The sequence below is a fragment of the Lathamus discolor genome, chromosome 8 (genome assembly GCF_037157495.1).
Source record: "Lathamus discolor isolate bLatDis1 chromosome 8, bLatDis1.hap1, whole genome shotgun sequence".
NCBI lineage: Eukaryota > Metazoa > Chordata > Aves > Psittaciformes > Psittacidae > Lathamus > Lathamus discolor.
The window spans coordinates 8973736-8993748 of record NC_088891.1 but is presented as its reverse complement, the minus strand read 5'-3'; the positions used below and the strand labels follow the sequence as shown (position 1 = coordinate 8993748).

The 20013-nt window shown below is 45.7% G+C and overlaps 1 protein-coding gene across 4 annotated transcripts; it reads right to left on the bottom strand.

The window, feature by feature from the left end:
- Positions 1-1042: 1042 nt before the first annotated feature.
- MINAR1 (membrane integral NOTCH2 associated receptor 1) lies at positions 1043-19277 on the bottom strand. Of its 4 annotated transcripts, XM_065688756.1 has the most exons (5): positions 19047-19271; positions 13263-13404; positions 10171-12508; positions 8463-8717; positions 1043-4480 (listed from the first exon to the last, which is right to left on the bottom strand). In XM_065688756.1, exons 3-5 carry the CDS (start codon positions 12460-12462, stop codon positions 4283-4285), a joined length of 2745 nt encoding a protein of 914 aa, XP_065544828.1. In that variant the 5' UTR covers positions 12463-12508; positions 13263-13404; positions 19047-19271; the 3' UTR covers positions 1043-4282. The 4 variants fall into 4 exon arrangements, with proteins under 4 accessions (XP_065544828.1, XP_065544827.1, XP_065544829.1 ...); XM_065688755.1 differs by lacking the exon at positions 13263-13404 and having other exon boundaries at positions 19058-19271; XM_065688757.1 differs by lacking the exons at positions 13263-13404; positions 19047-19271 and adding an exon at positions 18001-18084.
- Positions 19278-20013: the final 736 nt, after the last annotated feature.

The following is a 20013-nucleotide window of genomic DNA, read 5'->3' as shown; positions in this document are numbered from 1 at the left end:
ATTGTTGACAATTTATGTAGGTCCTCTTCTAAGACTGCCTTTTGCAGCTTCTGATGCTCGATTACCTTCAGTGGTAGACTCAGCATTATCTTTGTTTCAACACCTGGAATTTTACAACAGCCTGGTTTTGCAATTAACAAGTCAAAAGCAGCAAATTAAATTAATAAAGATATCCTAAGCAGACTGGTTACCTTTTGGTAGGTGACTACAAATAGTTACATAAAGTACTGACTCAAAAGGGATGGTGGTTGCATAAACATGTGAAATGGATACAAAAATATTAGTCATGACCTTGTTAAAACAGTTGATATGGCAAAACCCAGTCATGAAATAACCTATAAAATGAAATATTATGATTAGTGTCAAGAGCTAATCTCCCAGAAGCCCAGACAATGTGATGCAAAGGAGCTTGTAAAAGAAACCAAACAAACTCATTTGTCATTATCTTCTGCCATCTTATTATTTCACAAGTGAGAAATCCATTAACAATTCTGCCAAGAACTAGATAGGCTGCTAAGTTATTTAACACTGAGATGCTCGCATCCCATGGCTATCTTGATGTCCCTGGGGAAAAAAAAAAAGAAGAAAAGCAATGGAGTAATAAATTATTATAACAGTTCCATTAAAACTTAGGACGCTGAAATGTTCAAGTTTATTTGGTATTATATTTAAATGAACCTAAAGGCAATGTTGTACAGTAACGTTATAAAATAAAATTATTACATAGTACATTAACCAAAGCCCCAATAAAAAAAAAATCCTAAAAAGTTATTTGGGGACAGATCCTGCTCCTGCTCTTCTGCATACGTTATTTATTGAGCTCAGTTCAAGCAGCACTCTTGTTTTAAGAAAAGCAAATGGGATTTGCCCCCAAAAATGGAATATGTTTTGTAATTCTTGTAGCTTCATTTTATCATGTGTAATATATCAAGTTCATAAGGCATACATACGAAAAACAGTTCAATATGCTCATCATTATTTTAATTAAGTAATACAATCTAGGACACTTTTTTCAATCACACCAAGGATTACAATGTACCTATAGCTTTAATTCATTTATTTCTTTTTAATACAAAAGTCTATCATATAGTATACAGTATATTCTAGTTGGTAACTGGTTCACAAGGTTGATCACAATATTCTTGCAGGTTAATATTGTCGGGATTTCACCTAGCTTGTATACTCTGTGCAGAGCCGTGGGGTCCCTCCTTCCCAGCCTGCTCTCCTCCGGCAGCAGCATCCCACTGCTCCATGTCTTCACCTATTTTTAAGTGAACAGCTCTATGCCAGGTACAAAACCCACTGGGAATGGCTGGGGATGCACAACCCAGTGGTGCCAGAGGCAGACAGGGCGTAGAGAAGGCAAGCAGTAGCTCACAGAGGTATTCTTGGAGCAGGGAGGCAGGGAGCCAGGCTCTGATTTCCCCATTCCCCTTGAGCTTCTGGCACTGTGGAGGTCAAGCCCCAAGAGGGAGATGCAAGACAAATCACCGTCTGGCACATAGGGAAACCACTGCCCTGATGGAGGTGGGTGCCACTGGCTGCTTGTGCAAAGTAAGATGGGCAAAAGCACCTTGATAAATTAAGAGCAGCATGGACGCTTGGGATGCTGAGTGCTTGGGTTGGGCCAGCTCCACATCACCCACAGCTCCATAACCTGCCAAATCCTTCCCAGGATTTTGGGAACCTCTAATGTAAAGACTCATCTGGTGCCAACTGGATGAGACTTGCACAGACAAAAGAAAAATCCCTGCACAGACAAAACAGGGGTCATTATGTCCCTAATGCATCACTGCAAGCACAACCCCAGCCTACTCCGGCAATCAATAACATCCACCGCACCCTTCTCACATCTCCACTTAGATATTCAGATATTTTCTAAAATCAGATTACTGAGATGCAGCGGAGGAAATGCTGCTGATTTCACGTTGGGGGATATGGGATCAGACTGCTTGTGCTAGCAGAGGGGGATTGGCAAAGGTGGGGGTGCTGCCCAGTGTCCCACATTCACCCTGCCCCTCCTTGGGAATTGTCACTGCTGGCACTGGCAGACAGGGAGCTGGGACTGTGCCAACACAGGGCACGCTGCTCTTTCCTGCGGTCCCTTGTGCTTGCTGTCGCCAGGCCAGGGAAGGGGTGTAGAAGGATTTTCTGATGTTACCTGGAACCAGGAATAGATTTTTTTACATATATTATCAACCTAAATTGTGCATAAAGTAAACTGCAGAGCAATGCGCTGCGGAGCTTATTCACATGTCTAATATTAGATATCTTGCTGGCATCTCCACATCATCCCCAGAGGTTTCTCTACCTGTCTATATTTACTACACATGGATCCTGAGCTCCTAAACTCAGGTGCTCTGAATCACACCATAACCAAAGGCAGCCTAAAATAGACAGTGTGAACTGCTCCCTCCCTGCTGTCTATCCTGCAGCATCTGGGAGGAAAGAGAAATAATCTTGGTGTTAGGAATGGTCCAAAGACACAGAATTTGAATCAGGATTCAGGCCAGGCAGGGGCAGATTTTGGTCTAGAGGTTTCTCCTTGCTCTGTATTTGCTGATGGGACACCCAACCTTGTGCTTACACTTGTTTTTCTGATAGACCAATGAGGATCACCTATCCTTAAATCAAATACAGCATACGAGCAGCGCATAAACAGCTCTCCAGCTGCAGGAAAGAACTGACACACTTCTAAAGTCACAACAAAGCCTTCGCTTTCCTCGCTACTTTTTATAAACCAGCCAGAAACAAAGAGCAAGCTGGAGGAACAAGCATCTGATACTTTCCTAGCTGCTGTGTCATCGCATAGGGAGGCTGCTTCTGACGAAAACAAGCTACCCTACATAAAAACATTCACTGAAAGAATCTCTTTTCCCTTACAGGACCAGCAAGATCATGTTATCTCCTGAAAAGAAATATTTCTTTTTACTTCATTTTTTTGTTTTCATCTATGCTTGACAGAAGAATAATACTGTGTATCTGCTTTCACTAACCATGGCAGGTAATTTCCATCACAGCTTGAGAATTCCTTTGAACCTGCTATTTGCATTTGGGATGAAGCATCAAATGGACATTTCCCATGGGATACAGGCTGCTTGATGTCTGGTAAAGTCACCCATCATTCTTAAGCACATTAGCAAGAGGGAAGCAGAAGATCTTCCCATCCTGAATGCATTGCATTAGTAGCAAGTTTGCACTAGTGCTGAAAAATTGTGCCCTTAATATAAGTGCTCAGCAACCACCAGCCCTGCTGTTTGAGGAGCACTCTGAACTGTATAGAAGGCTTGCGGGAAAAGAACCTCCATTAGTACCCATTATGCAGTGATTTATGTTATGGGCTTAAAATAGCAAAAGTAAACAGTTCTATTTAATCTACAGTCTAAAAAGGCACAAAGACTTTGTGAAAAAAAATATAACTGTTCAGATTACATTTCCAAGAACTTTAACCAAGTGTTGCTTTGATTTGCCAGCTTTGCTTGCTGGCAGGAGTGAAACTGAGACAATTTCACTGTCTGCAGAGGTAAAGAATACCCTTTTGGCAAGGCAAGTTTGCCAGCTCTATGCAAATGTTATTCAACAGAAGCAACTAAAACCTCTTGTGATTGCTTTAAAACATAATCTTTTTGGTCTGCAGCACATTGCACTTATCTAAGTACTCAGTGATGATAGAGTGGGTCTTAGGGCAAGACCAAATACAAAGAGCCCTTTTTAATCTGAACATAGGAACGAACTCTGTTCATGGCTACACAGTCTGCTTTCAATCAAATGATCATGAAATACATAAATACTATAAAATAAATACAATACATTCAGAGTTTTCTACATTGTAGAGAGCTTTAAGACTTCTCTAGCTCCCCGATGTAATGCATATAGAACATTCCCTTCTATACAGTGCTACCTCCACGTACCCACACCTCCGTTAAATGCAACATAGCTCAGACAACCTTCTTCTTTTGCCTGGATTCTCATCAGTCTCTGATTCTGTAACACATTATACTGTTTCTGTAGGAAAAAAAAGATATTGCACTTTTAAAAATGCATAAAAATTGAACAGAGTTCCCATTAACTCCACCAGTCTGTTATTTAAAATCATACTCAAAGCAAAAAATGTTTCCCTAGTTGCTTTATGTTTTACTACATGTACTGCATTCTCCATCAGGATTATCCTCGGAACATTCTTCCTTAGCAAATTTCTTACAGTTCTGCCATCAGACGTCTGAAACACAGCATGAGTTATCTGAGATGCACACGGCTGGGAGTCACGGCTCTGTCCGCAGGTTCAGGATTTCATTGTACAAATGGGAACTACAATGACCAGAATGACCGTACAAGCTGCCGCTGCTATCAGAGCAGCTATCTTGCAAACCTTTGCTCTTCTGAACTCGGCTTCTTTGCGTTTTAATAAGGAATCATAGCCAGGAGTATAAATGTCTTCCATCCAGTATTCTAAGTTGTTTGGGTTTAAAGATTCTTGAGTCTAAAAATTAAAAGGAAACAACTGTTAATTGTCTGGGATCTGTCATTACCAAAATAAATAAAGCAGATGTGCCTGAAGGCCTCCCAGCTGCATCTGGATCTGCTGGCAGGATAAAGTGGGTTATTGCTGCTTCTCACATCCCTTCAACTACTGCTCCCAGTTCCATAAGGCTGATGAAAGTGGCAACAAAATACTGTGGAAAATAAACTCCTACAGCAGTGTAATTCTGCTGCAAAGCCCCTCACGTACCTCTGATTCACCGGAAACTTTGTCATCTTGGATGGCATTTAAATAACAACTCTTTAATCTGCTACACAGCAGAGATGTCAGCAACTACTGGCCTGTTACTGCTCTTTAAATTATTAAAGCCCAGCTGATGAGAAGGGTTCTTAACATATACTCCTCGTGCAAAACCACGACAATTACATTTTATAAAGCTAACCTTAATTTTGCTACCATAGCTTGCTTTCAAGGGCACAATTGCTCAGCCCCATCCATCACGCATCACCAAAGGACAATTTGCAGATGCCCTCTGGAACAGGAATGCCTGAGACACCAGCCCTTCATTCCAGCATGGGAATACACAATCACAGGCAGCAGGCACTAAGCATCCCACAGAGAGGAGGCTGAATGTTGGTTTCCATGAAATCCCTCAGGACAGTGATCCTCAGCTTTGATCTCTCCTTCCAGATTCATCTTCTGAAAGTCACCTGAAAGCATAATGCTTTAAGGGGCAAAAGGAGAAAGGGAACTGGATACCTGGCATAAGATTTGGTACCACACATTGCTCTGGACCATATTCATAGACGAGACTATTTAACCCCAATGGAATAGTCTACATCTCTACAGGAAGCAGTACCCTGCTTATTGCCAAAGTCTGAGTATCTCTGGGTTCAGGATTTCCATCCGAATGACTTATTTCTTTGGTTTTAATCTTTAGGGGTTTTTTCCTTAGAATTTGTGAGCTCTTGAAGCCTTACATTTCCACCTTGCTTGTTTTTCTCCATCATTTCTGTCAGGGGGGAAACCCAAACACTTGGCATTATTGCATTTACCAGCAGGAAGGAACAAAGCAGAAAGAACGTACTGAAAAATGACAGCTTTTCCTCAAAGCTGTCTCCTGTTTCTGGGGCTTCAACAGGCCATTTCTTTAAAAAATGTAAAAAATTCCACATAAAAATGTCCCAGTGGGAACACCCAAACACACACCGTTTCCGTGCTAGTAACAAACCTGATCTAAAGCTCATTGGACTCCACACAAAGAAACTCCAGCTGACTTGAGAGGGATTTGGGTAAGCTTTTAATTGGCTAATTCAGATTTTGTGCCTACGAGCTACTGGTTGAAACCTTGCTTTGCGTGATGGCAGCATTTGCTTTTTGTACAGAACTACTACAGGAGTGATTTTGCAGCTACCCCAGAAATAGACAATTAAAATCGAGCAGCAGTTTTATGACCATTTAATGGAGATCTCTATGATAGCACCAGTATGCTGAAACAAACCATCAGACGAGTCTGAGATTGCACCATTCGGGCTTCAAATTACCTATTCCAGTCTTCTAAAAAAATCAGCAACTTCATCTCTCAATGCATCAGAAAATAGCCTGACAATGTTTCATCCCGGTGGATCATCACACACAGACCAAGGCGATGCGATCTCACACAGATCCCACACATGGGACAAACTTGCCTGACTAGTTTGGCCATTTCTTTCCCTGAAGGAAAACCCAGCAGACTTGTCATGTTCCAAGAGAAATTTTAAATCAACAGAGGTAGAAAACCCCCAAAGATATCCATGCTGTCATGGAAAACTACAGTTTTGGACTTCTCTGACTTGGTATTGACCTTTTAACTACTTCAGAAGGAAGATGCATTATTAAAAAGGCCCATTACTGTTAATCAGCTTCCTTTCCCATTTCATTGCCAGACATAGGAATGTTCATTAAAGCATAATGTATTTACTTTCAATTCTAATAAACCTAATCACTGGGAAAAAAAAAAAAACCACTCATCAGTCTGCATCTATTTTTTAAGTTTGTCAGTTAAGCTCTATTACAAAGTCTAGACATGGGCTTTGCAGAGTAAATGCAATTCTGACAGTCCTTTTGGAGGGAGAGAATCAAACCAGTAAAGTTTTATAACCTTGATCCTAAAGATAAATGATGGCAATAAGCCGATTTCTCTGGTTTGCTCACAGTCGTGCGGAGCTGCTTACAGAGAATGTAATGGCCCTACGAGGAGCAGATGGAGAACACTTCTCCCAGGGGAGCTTTGCTCCCAAATATCACCTCCCTTGTCGCCTCCACACAGCAGGTAAGGGATGCTTCGCAGAGGAACTTCTTTCAGCCTATTCCTACTCTAGCATACAGTCTACAATGCCAGGAATAGGAATTTGTAAGCCCTCTAAAGATTTGAAGGCCCAAAAAGCATCAGGCAGCTGGGGCAAGATACAGCCTGGTCTCTGTGCTGCTTGGTTTCTCTCCGAGTACTCTTTAGCCACAGCAAGGAGCAAGGAGCAGGGGCTGGTGAGGATGGGGAAGTTTGCATGAGCCGAGCCAGGAGGTGAATTTGTTCCGCACAAATTCCTGCACAAACACTGTACTACAGCACCATGCGGATGATCATTTTAACTCCAAACCACCCAACACGGAGTCCTGAGACATGGCAGGAATCGTGAAGACTTGGGCTAACCAAGTTTTTCTCGCAGTACCCTGATTCTCTCCTAGGGCTTAATCTGATGGTCTGGAGCTGGGTTAGGTACCTCGGCACTGAGCCATCGAGAGCTGCTGTGGAGCAGCAAGTCCCAGGCTCCCGCGCACCACGTTCCCTGGCAGAGAAGCTTTGCATACAAGCAGACTCCCTGCCTAAGTACGGCTGCACCACACAGATTGTTGACCAGAGAGCCCTGAGCTGCAGGTCAGTGTGTCCCAGCTGCTGCCAACCCTGTCTCCAGCTGAGGCAGCTTGCCCTGCTCTGAGGCATGCGCGCACACGCAAAGAGCCCAAAACGCCTGTGGTCAGCAGCAGTCCCCTGGCTGGTTCTTACCAGCTGAATAAATGCATATAACCGATACACAGTGACCCGTGCGTCAGTGTGGATTTCATTATGTGATGCATTTGGGGTTTCATAACCAAATACTGCAACTTTTGTTTGGTCTTTACACATTCTGGACATCATTCTTCATACTTTCTCTCTAAACCTGTGCTCAGATATCTTCCTTCCTTAAAGATGTCTTGTGTCTATCAGGCTACACAGGATATCCATCATGGACAGTCAGTCCTGGGTCTGGGCATTCCATTATATATCAGGATTTTGATTTCAAATACACCACAGTTTGGGAAAATTTAAATCCAGCATTTGAATTTGCCTCCCAGTAGCCTCTCTGCTCTGTTGCACACTTCCAAGCTGAACTAAAATGCAAACAAGACACGCCATTAGCTGATCTGCTCTTCACATGGCTCTGGTTTCCAGCAGCTACTTCAAAGCTGCAACGGTGATGTGTTTCAAAACCAGTCATAGTGTTGAACATCTTCTACAAGTATTTCATGTCTCATGTTGCTAACAAAATGGGAAAATCCTTAACACCTGATTTTTCTGTGAATAATTCAGACAGAACAAGGGTAGAAGAAAAAGCAGCAATGGCAGCTCCTGCACCACTCTGCTTTACTGCAGTTAGGGACCGGTCACCAGTTCATCTCTGCATCCCTTCATCCCTCAACTCTACAGCTACTAACACCATGATGGCTTAGCAGACATTTCTCCTTTGCAGAATAAGCTGGGAGCATCAACCTGTCAAGAATCACCATTCAGCAATGAAACACCCACATTCTTTTTTGTGCCTGTCCAGGATGGATAGGGATGAGCAAGATTAGAGGCTCAACACTGCCTAGCTCCTTCCTGAGCTATCCAAATCCCTTCTTAAATGCATATTCTGGCTACATTCATTCACAATAAAGCCATTCAAATTAAACAAACAGGACTCACTTGTAGATCCAATGCTGCAATCTTGCCTTTATCCCCCGAATTCCTCGTGTATTCCTCTATGGTCCATGATGGCTGTGCACGTTTCACTTCAGCCAGCTCTGTCAATCTCATGTCTGTGTAGAGCGGGTTGCTTTTCATGTGTGACTTGAGTGACGCAGGGTAGGGATGAGGACTAAATACTTGTTCAATCAAGAAAGCATCTTTTGGTTGTTTAGAGAGTCTATGTGGCTGTGGGATTTCGTATTGCCTGTCTGCCTGCAGTAGGGTTCAAAAGAATTTGAGAGAAGAAACAAGACTATGAGGGGGTTAAACACAAAGCACAGAGGTATTCCTTTCAGAATCACCATAAGACAAAGTATTGGCTAGGACAAAGGTTTTGGATGGCCTTAATCCATTTACACACCTTTGTCTCACAACCAAAGAGGTATTTTACAGACAAAAATCCACATTCACCATAACATGAACACCAAGCTGATACAACAAAGAAAATTTGGGGTTTGTACTGTTTACAGATTACAAAACTATTCTGAAATGGTCCTGACACCCAGAGAAGCCCAGCTGATCTGGAAAAGCTGAGACCCATGCACATTCTAGATTCCTGTTAGCAGATCAAATCTTAATAAGTCTTGAGTGAAGCCCCCAGATAGTACCTCCTTGACACTACACCAGCCATGGTACCAGTCCAGGGTCAGCCATGGTCTACTGCAGGAGCAAGGAAGGGACTTTCAAAGTCAGCATATCATCCTGAGCAGATCAATGTACAGAAAAGCCAAGTTTGGGGGTTTTCTGCACATTTTTTTAGGGTAACCTTCTTCCCCTTCTTCAGCCTACTCATAACCCATGGCTTATGCTTTCTTGTTCACCCAACTGCACTTACTTCCATCAAGCCTCTTCCTTTCCTTTTCAACCCTTCTCTGCTTTCATTCCCCACTGTAAAGAGGCACAGCATGCCTATCACATGGTCCTAATCAGCAAGGGAGCTGAAGGAGACCCCCAGCACTCTCCAGTGTCCATGGAATAGAAACAACCACCCACATCATGCACAGTATCAACTGAGCAGCAACTAGACCCCAGCACAAAGACAGCAGTGGGCAGCTCCTGGGAGCTATGGGCAGTTTTTCTGACTAGTCAAAACAAGACCACAGCTATGCTCCATTTCCACAATGAGAGGCTTAAGACTTGCTTAAATGACCGTGAAACTCACAACATAGCTACAGTTAGGATCTCACGGTACACATACAAGGATTCTTTTCTTGAGGGATTTGAATCCATGAATCTACTTTGTTGGCTTTTAAATATGCACATATTTCTCTGATAAAAGCCATCACAATGCAATTGCAAAACATCCCTTCTAAAATAACCACTAGAGAATTTCGATTTTCCCCATACCCTTTTCCCCAAATTGATTACCCAGCCTCCTTATATTGCCACTGATGAGGAAGAATACCATCATCTTCCAAAGAGGTCAACCATATTATTCCCCTTCCCTTTCCAAAAGAGCAAAGCTTTTCAAAAACAACTTGACTATATTGCAACTGCCAAGCAAGAACATATAGGTACAAAATCACTCAATTAAGATCACAATAAAGACAGGCATAATATGGCAGGGCAACGTATCGTCATAACCTAAGGCTTGTGATGACTGTGGAAGACATTCATAATTAAATTATTTTTAAGTGCTCATCATGCGAGTTAAAGTTTAAATTACCTCTTTAGATTTCCTGTGCCAGTCCTTATTTTCTCCTCCATCTCTCTCTTTCCTCTCCTCTTCCGTAATGCCAACTTGGTTGGTGTAAGTAATAGCTCTCCAGTCTCGGGGAGAGTTTGAAATACTTGCTATTTTGGATTCCGTTGCGCTGTTTTCCTCTGTTAATGATCTGGATGACCTCCTAGTAAATAAACTTTTTTTTAAGGCTTTTACTCGAAGACTCTCGCTGTTACTTCCACTGGCATCTGAGCAGCACCATTCTGGATTATTCTCCAGTTTGCCTCCATGCGGAGTATTGTGGCACTGAAATATCTGCGGGGAGTTACTCTCATCCGACGCAGCCTCACTTGTCAAAGAATTGAGATCTATTTGCACACTGACCTTCTCCGGCTGCTGGATTTTTTGATCCAACTTGCTTAGTTTTCCCAGGACTTGGGAGATTTCTTCTCGGACGCCTGAGAGAGATTCCAGTTTCTTCTCTATTTCACCAATCCTCAGCACTAGTTTGCAGACACTCGTTTTTAGTTCATCATCTGTGTTACTGACATCTGCCCGGGCCACTTTATCCAGCTTGTTACAGGCACTCCCGTTGGAGATCTTTGTCAAATTGTGCTCAGGTGAGCTCTCACAGTCTGATTTGTGCACCTGGGACAAGGAACCGGTGCTGTTGTAGCATGAAGACTGCATCACTCCCGTGGACCCGCTGATACTCATGTCATCCAAAAACCGGAAAATGTCACTGATATCATCGCTCACGATTTCAGAGTCATCATCTGAGTGCTTCAGAGAGTGCCGCTCTCCGTACTTGGCTTGGCCCGCTGCACACAAGTCTTTGCACTTCTTGTGGTCCAGAACTTGCTGCTCTGTCTGTGTCCCAACACTCGTAGTCCTGTCAATACTTAAGATCTGAACAGAAGTACAGTTAATGCTTTTATCCTTAAACTTTTTGACGGGCTCATGTTTCTCCACGTCTAGAATAGAAGGGATTTCCTTGGGTTTATGCCCATTTGGTTTCACAGCATAGTTTGCCTGCATAATTGGTTGCGGATCCTTCGCATTTAGGTAGGACTGATGCCTGTCAGCCGAAGGAAAGTTTGGAGATGGGTTGTTCGAACTCTGATATCGCAGCTTCTCTTCCGACTGCTTCCTATTGAAAAATGATCGTTCAAAGTCGGGTACCTCCTCAGTATTTAAACTCCAGCTTTTAGCTGGCCAGGCAGTTTGCTTGGCTGGCTTTCCAGTCCACTTTTTGGTGTCCTGGGGCCCAAGAATAGTAGTTGGGCCAAAATACGTTGAAGCTTGAAGATCATCTAAGCTTTCATGCTTCACTCGTCTTTTGTCTGGTATAGGAGAATAAACTGGATTCAAGTACTGGCTGCTGTATGGCATTTCAAAGCTGTGGTTGAAGAAAGTCTGCTTAGAGCTTTCTTTCCTGTTCTTAGGCTCTCTGTGTCCATCTTCTGGCTTTTTGCTGGGCGGTATTAAGCTGGGAGATATTGTAATCAGATTATGAAAATCTTCTTTGAATATATTTCTTTTCTGGACACACGACTGCATCACAAACGGCTCATCATTTGAAATGAAAGTTTCTTTTATGCCTGGATGTATAGGCAAGGAGTCCTGGTCTGATTCATTTTCAATGTTCATGGGGAAGTACGTACTCTGCATCTCGCATGGTGGAGATGTGGCAATGGAGTAGGATGCCAATGCCTGCAGCCTGTCCAGAGATGCAGCCCGGCCCTTCATGTCCTTGTTAACACCAAGTAAAAAGTTGGGTTCTGATGAGGGGACAAACTGTTGGCAGTCTTTGCAGTCCATCTTTCTGCATTTTGAGGACCTTCTGACTGGAAAACCCCGGTTGAACTCCTGGTCATTCAGTTCACAGTTGGGCACGCAGTCTGCCACATTGCAGATTTCTGTGTCAGATCTACAGGACTCGAAGGACTCTTTCTTCTTCACTTTCTGCCTTGCAACTGGAAGCTTCTCCTTGGCCACTCCCCCATTCATTTGTATGAGGTTGAATATTGTTACTATATCTGCTGCAACCATGATTTTCTTTGATTGCTGATTGTTTACAGTGCATCTCATTTTGTCTTTGAACAAAGTCGCTGGGAAATTAGGATCCAGGCAAGCAGTGTAAAACAGCACACTTCTGAGCTTGGCCAACTGGGATAAATCAAACCTCGCACACAGGGACTTGCAGAGGTCCTGGTAAGAAACAGTATTCTGCTTTGTGTCCAGCTCCTCCAAGATCTTCACGAGGAAGACTGAGGATTCTTGGTTGGACTCCATGGTTTAAGCGTATTTTGCTGTTTAGCCTGGAAACTGCCTTCCACTTCTATAGCAACACAAAACAGCAAACAAAAAAGATTGTAAGTCACCCACAGATAAGATTCAGGACCTTGCAATTCAGCCCCAGATGGGACTTGACTCTCTAGCCATGTAGTCGAAGGTTTGCTTGTATAACGCATCCTTATGTTTCTGAACTCCAGGCTGTAATCCTAGCATTGATGAATTTAATACTTAAATGGAATCAGGATTTCATCCAAGGAGGCTCGTTTATGTCAGTGTCTTCTAAAGCAAGGAAGTGAATAAACAGCAGAAGCTTTGAAGGGGCTGAACTAATAGCAGATATACAATATATACAACCCCAGTCTGCTTCCAGTGGGGCTTTCACAGAATTTCTTACCAACTTATGAGAGGCTGAAAGAACAGACACATCAAATTGTTTGGCAATAATTCTAGCCCTAGCCTAACCAGAGATGATCTACCACACCATGACACCCCCAGCTGTTTTCATATCTGACTGCAAACGGCTCTCAAAAAGATTTACTGACAGTAAACTTCCGATGTGGTTTTAGAAGTTACCTGAACACATAATTACCACCTTGCTTATTTCAAAACATTATTTTCACCTCTACTCTGGATACCATGGGGCTTTTCTCAGAAATACCTTTTCCTAAGTTTATGACTGAGGGATGGAAAAGTTGCCTGGTCCCATGAAAAAAAATCAGTGTGAGCCCCATTTCAGCTGAAAAGTGCAAAATTCAGATAAGAGAAGAAAGAGTTAAACACAAAAAATCCCACTGAACCTTGAAACCAATCCAGCAGATGCTAGAGGGCTGCCTGCCAATCAGGGTGGATTTGAAGACTGAGCAATATCAAGGACAGAGAACATCCTCTTCAGTGATGTGCTCCCAGAGAAACCCAGGGAGTGCAGCTTCATTCACCAGCCTGAAATGATAGGGCAGAGGTGGAGAGCAAAGGCTGCACATTTATGTGGATAACAAGAATAGCCTGAACAAGCACTGCTAAAGCTAGCAAACATCTTGGGAAGGATATAAACCCCTGCCCTTTCAGACTTCAAGCCAGCCTCTAACTATTATGGATTAGGAAAGGACATAGATGGGAGGCAGATTATTTTTCATCTGCCTACTATGAATATCCTTGTCAGTGTCTCTTCTGTTGGCTACTAGGAGAGGCAGAGCACACAGTGATGCAGTCTGCTAATTCCTACGTTTGGTCACTTTGTCTTTGTTATTCCTACAGACAGGAATGATGAAAATATTTTAATTTCCCCAAAAAGGTATGGTATTTTTCCCCATTCACTCCCACCCTTTGATGACCCCTGGAACTAGTATCTCCATCCACCCAAATGGCAAAGCATATACATCAGGCTTGCAAGGCTTCTTATCACTCATTTCAAGTCACCTCCCAGCCAAAAACCTCAGTACTCCTGAGCACCACTCCAGGAATACAGGGCTCTCACTCTTACAGCCTTTCATCTTGCCATGGCACTGAACACTGTTGACCGCCCATTGTCAGAGCCAGCATAAAGAGGTTTTGTGTCAAAAGTCACAGTAGCATCCTTCAGAGGGAAAAAAGAAAACCACCAGGTTGCCCATGTGAATATGAAACAAGTCTCCATACAGACTTGGCTGTTTAAGCAGCATCTTTCTACTGTCTTAAGATCAGAACTTGAGCAGCAGCAATGTGAAGGTATTTCTGTGACTGTAAACACAGCTCTCAGAAACCAATGGCTACAGGGATTTTCCAACACCTCCGTTGCCTGCGTGTTTGCTTTTAAAGCCCCTGTATTATGCATAGCAGCACAACTCTTCTGCACACTGACAAAGAGCAAAAATGTGAAATTGCTCAGAGCTTGGCTCCAGAAAGTAATGCTAAAAGCTGGAGAAAGATGTTTGTATCCCTTTTCTCTTTATCAGCAGTCTGTGCTCAGAAGCACAGGCTTTTTAACAGCCTGCCTTTATATTTCTCTGGCATGTCACCATTAGACAATGAAGCTCCCAAGCTAGAATTAAACCAAACTACCTGCCACCAGAGCCACCAAGCACTCCCAGAGCAAACTTCACATGTGGGGCTCAGAGACCTTCCCAGCTGCCAGGGGCTGGCATTCCAAGTCAGTTTTCTGCATGTTATAAACCTGCCATTTGGGGAAAGAGAGGAAATCTGTCTTTTTGTCACCTCCAGGCTCAATACCAACAACACCACCTGTCTCCTCCCATTTGTAACTTCACAGCTTCTTGCAAACCCTCACCTGGATATGCATTTTCACACCCTGTACGCTGCCTGCGCTGGCCTGCCAGCACCCTTCTTTCTCCCACTCACACTCCTGCTAAAATACGTAAGAGAACACCTTGCAATAACATATTTCTTAAAACTGTAACCTATTTTGTTCCCTACCTTTCTGCCTTTGCTCTCTCTCCCCAGTAAGGATACCCTAGGTACAGTTTCTAGAGTTTTGTTTGGTTTGAAACAGCCCATTCTTAGTGTATCCTTCCCATCAGAGGTTTTAACTTCAAATTATGTTTCTAAACCCTATGAATCTAGTAAAACCTAGGTGGAAGCCCTGCACACCTCCAAATCTCACACTGCTTTTATTTAGCACCGTCAAGGAGCCTTGGCTTGGGGACTCCAATCTGTACCCGAGCAGTAAGGCAGCTGCACTGAAGCATGGATCCCCAGCAGAAGAGGTCTGCTAGACCTAGTCTAGTTCTGTCTGGGATCCTGTACTCCCAGAACGAAGCCTGGGAGGTGATGGTCAGCTGTAAAACAGTGAGAGGACAGGGAGGTGGCAGAGGGATTAAGGCAAGTGTGACCAAGAGAGAGCTGAGCTTGCTGAAGTGGGAATTGGGGCAGTTCTCTCAATTGAGACTCAGCTATGAGAGGTGAGATTTGGAAAAGGCAGGTTGCAAAGTCAGATGTGGGTCTTGAGGAACAGCTAGCTAGAAGCTGGAATAATTTCCTCTTGGCTGTTCACTAACAGCTTTCTGGTGTGAGCGCACATTAGGTGCAAAAGGTACCTTTGGGCTTCAGCCTGGGCATGGAAATGTGTGTTCCCTCATGCCAGAGTATCAGAAACGTTGTTAGTGGAGCACACAAAAGATTCAGACTGTGAAGAATAAGATGTATTACCCTATAAGAATAATATATAAGGGCCTTGAAATCTTGTTTTCTAGGTCAGGAATGAAAAACCCAGTGCCAAGGTTTTTAGTGGTGTATTGAGCTACTCTGCCTCTTGTCAAGCCTCCTAACAGCCTGCGACAGAGACAGGTGACTCTTGGCAAGTCACACCGGGAGATGCCACATCCCAGGTGCCAAGCACTTGGCCGAGCACCATCTCAGCTGTTATAGCGACATTCATTCATTATCCCTCAGAGCAGGACCAGAATAGACCTGGACGTGGCACATAAACGCAAAGCTCCATAAAGAAAAGTGTACAGGAAGGCCTTTTAAAGAGGGTACAGCGTCATGAATCAGTCAAAAGCAGCAAATCAAATGAACTGACCCACAGCAAGAGTAGCAGCACGGAGCCTCCTCAGATGGCCTCAATTCCACTGACGTCCTCGTGCCTTACTTTCACTACCAGCATCCACATGCATCCTCCAAACCACCCCCAAACTGACTAGGGTTTCCAAACACATGGAGCTAACCAGACACAAGGACAGGATCTAGCTTATTTGTCTTCAGCAAGACAGTCTCTGACCAAGGGAGCCACTTAACATTTCATCTTTAATGATTCTGTTATATTAACACTGGGAGGGTCGCTTTGACTCAGCTCCCTAAGACTTGACATTTGCTGTTCTAACAGCACAATTATATCCCAGCATGGACTCGTACAGCATCATATTGCATGGCTAGTCGATGGGGTCTGACTCTCCTTGCACGCAGACGAGCTCCAGGCTTACCACAAATCAATGTCTTCTTGCCCTGCACCAAGAGCAATGAACTGAGCTCTCATCTTACCATTATCTCAGCCTCTGGAGAAGAACAAGAATATTACAATTACAACCTCCATCCCTAGTGGTGCTTCCTGCTGCACAAAGGGAATCTGCTGTTCTATTTTCTGGTGTCTTTAGGAATCAAGCATCCATAAGACCTCCCCCCTGTGGCTCTCCAGACCAGGGGAACCTGTGCACTCTCATGCAGCTTGGTTCCCCACAGGAAAAGCAGAATGTGCTTACCCTCCTCACCACCTCCCAAATCAGCACTGGGGCAGGGGGTCCCCTCACTTCCTGGCTATCCTATTCACCATGCAGGAATTCATATTGGTAGCGGTTCTCAGCTGCCCTGGCCGCTTTCCCCAGTAGAACCTTCAAACCCTGCCCCACTGCATGATCTGGGGGCAGCACACATCGGGGCAGACAAATCCCAGCGCAGGATTCAAGAGAAAGTCCCATCACCCAACTTCTCTGAGCAGCTGTGGCGTGCCAAGGTGCTTTCCACAAGCCTGAACCGTGGCCACTGGCAGAGAGACTACATTATCTCCCTCTGTTTTTCCTCCTTCATTTCCTTCCCTGTTCTTTGTGCCTCTGACATTTGCTCTTCCCATTTCCCAATATCCACAGCAGGTGCAGCTAATACACAGCCACAGTTGCTGGAGCCATCATTTCCCTTCTCCCTTTGATTTGCCAGCTGAGAGGGAAACAGCATCCTTGTTTTGCTTCCCCCCACAGTGACTAACGGGCCACCCTATAACAGCATTACGGCGATGCCAGGCAGAGCAAGCGATCCTCACATAAATTCCCCCAGAAAGAGCCAGCTACTTCAGTGCAGGAAAACACTAATATAGAGCCTGCGATACGTTGTTTTACTATTAACTTGAGCTCATAAGTCTTTCAGCCTGTCTCCCCAAAGACAGATACTATAAAACAAAGCAGGCAATGCACGCCTCGCGTGAAACACGTAACCCATCGGGATGGAATTCAGATTTTGCTTCTCCCCATACTCACAAATCCATTTCTCTGTCAAAACATTAAGAAACCTGTGACGAACAAACAGGCACCTCAAGCCCTGTCTGGCTTCCACCACACACACACACCAGAGCCGGCATTTGGGGAAACACTGCCTGTTTCCGCACACCTCATTCCTCCTCCTCCCCTGCCTTCTGCTGCTCCTTAGAAAGAAAACTAAAAAGCGCACTTTGGAGCCTTGCCCACGCAAAGGCCATCACTTCTCTCCACCTTTCATTGAAGAGACACTCCTCTGAACAGCCCGACACCAGCCGTCTCTTCCGGACCGGTCCCTCCTCTGTGCGCAGCAGGGTGGGCTCCCCAGAACAGGCAGGAAATGGGTGCTGGCTCCCAGCCTCGCTGATGTGGTTCTTATTTACCCCTCCAGAGGCGAAGGGATTGAACGCCTGCAGCCTGGCTGCTCACAGGGCTTGTGCACCCGCTCTCGCCGGCAGCTCGCTGCTCTTCTGCTCAGGAACAGCACGCTCCGAGCATCCCACCACTAATCTCATCCGCGGATACCACGGGGCTCAGTGGGGACGAGCACTGGAGGAAGTTGCTATTTTCTGGCTCTTACCTTGTGGGAACAGGGCTTGGAAAACCACGCTTTACAAACCCAGCTCCTTAACGGCAGAGGTTCTGCTGTAAAAGGACTCTGCACAACACTTCAGCTTCCCCCCGCGACAGAATTCAGCAGTTTTTAAAGGCTCCTAACGCATAAATTAAAGGGAAACTTGTGGATAAAGGCAGCGTACCCTCACAGATGTGTCAGGGCTCAAATCAAGCAAGGATTGCCATTGATTTTTCTTGCACAACAACATTAGGCTGATTATTTGCATTGTTCAGTTATGCAATCCAGGATCTATATGATCTGGAAAAGTGCAAACAATCATTCTAAACCTATGCAATAAATCACTTGAATTATTACTGCATCATATGCTCTTGGTTATTCTTTGCTAACTACCGGCTCATGCGAACACACACAAATTCCATCCTCTCAATACGTTATCGGAGCACATCTAAGTCACGTTTTTCCTCCAAATTTTCTGAACAAGGAGACACCATTGCAAACACGAGCAGACAGACACGAAGAGGTCTGATGGAGTTAAATGTGAGCAATTTATTCCATCTACGGGCAAACCTACAACCAGCTCACTGCCACCCCGGACCTGACTCGGCACTGACTGGTTTTCTCACCCTAGCGGGTCCGGCTTCCCTTATCCCCATCGCTGGTGCTTCCCATCCCTCCAGGCTCCCTGCTTGAGGGTTTGGGGGCGCAGACAGGGGCTCACCCATATCCCCCCTCCAGTTGCCAGGGGACAGATCCAGCTGTGCGGGACTGAAGTGGAGCTGCCAAAGTCACAGATGGAGTTCCAGGATTTTGGAATCCTCCCTTTCCTGGGGAGCCGGATAAAGAACTGGGACCTCGGGGCCCCCGGCGGGGTCCGCGGGGGCTTGTGGGGGTCTTATCTGCTCTTAATACCCCTATCCCAGACCCGGCGGAGGGAGCCGGTGCTGAAGCCCCCATCCCGTACCCCATCGCACCCCTGGGGCTGGGGAGCGGAGGGTGCTTGTCCTCAGCCCCGTTACCGCCAGCGCACCCCCGTGTCCCCCTCTCCGTACCTGGGGCTCACCTGGGGATTCCGCCTGCCTCTTGCCTGGGGAGCGCGGCCGTCACGGCTGGCTCTGCCTCTGCAGCAGCCGCTGCCCAGCGAGGAGGAAGAGGAGGAGGATGAAGAGCCCAAGCCTGGAGCCCCAGCAGGATGCCATAGCGCCGGGCTGCGCTGACAAAGGCGGCAGCAGGTTGGCATGGGAGGAGGGAGAGACGGAAAGGAGGAGGGAGGGGGCTGCTCAGGCCGAGCCTCCCTGCACCGCCCCCGGGCCCGCAGCCGCGGGGGGGCTGCCCCGGCCGGCCCCAAGCGCTGCGGCAGCGGGGCCCGCAGCGGCTGTGTGCGGCGGGGAGCCGGGACCCGCGCTCCGGCCCGTTACGTTATCAGTGTTATTATCTTTATCATTAGCGCAAGTATCGGCCCCTGTCGCAGCCTTTAAGCTGGGGTGGGGGGTGGCTCGGCGTCCCGGCAGCACCGAGCCTCGGAACCCCCCGCCGGCGCTGTTTGTATGGGAGACGGCAGCTCCTGGCTCCCCCCGCACTGTCAGCGCCGCTATTTCCCCCATCCCTGCATCCCAAATCCGGGCAGAGGGTGACTGGCACAAAGGTGTGCAGGGGAGGGGGGTGCTCAGAACTTGACGACACCGCACCCCTCGACACCCACCGCCCTGGGGCGCAAAGGCCACTGATGCACAGACTTGTGCTGACCATTTACCTGACCTCTTGTGAGGCCAGACACATCCTACCTGCCCAAAGAGGGGGTTTTGGTCCTTGCAGGGGTGGGTCCTGGTGCTGCGGGATGCCAGTCCCCACCTCGGGTATGCAGCACCAAAGCAGGCAAGAGCTTACCTGGTGTCAGAGCATTGCTTCTTCCCTTGCTGATGGTCGGCTTGCCACGCCACCCAGGAGATATCGACGGGAGTTTTTAATAGAGGTGTTGCTGGGTGAATAAAGCAGAAAAATGTCAGAGGCTTGACTGTT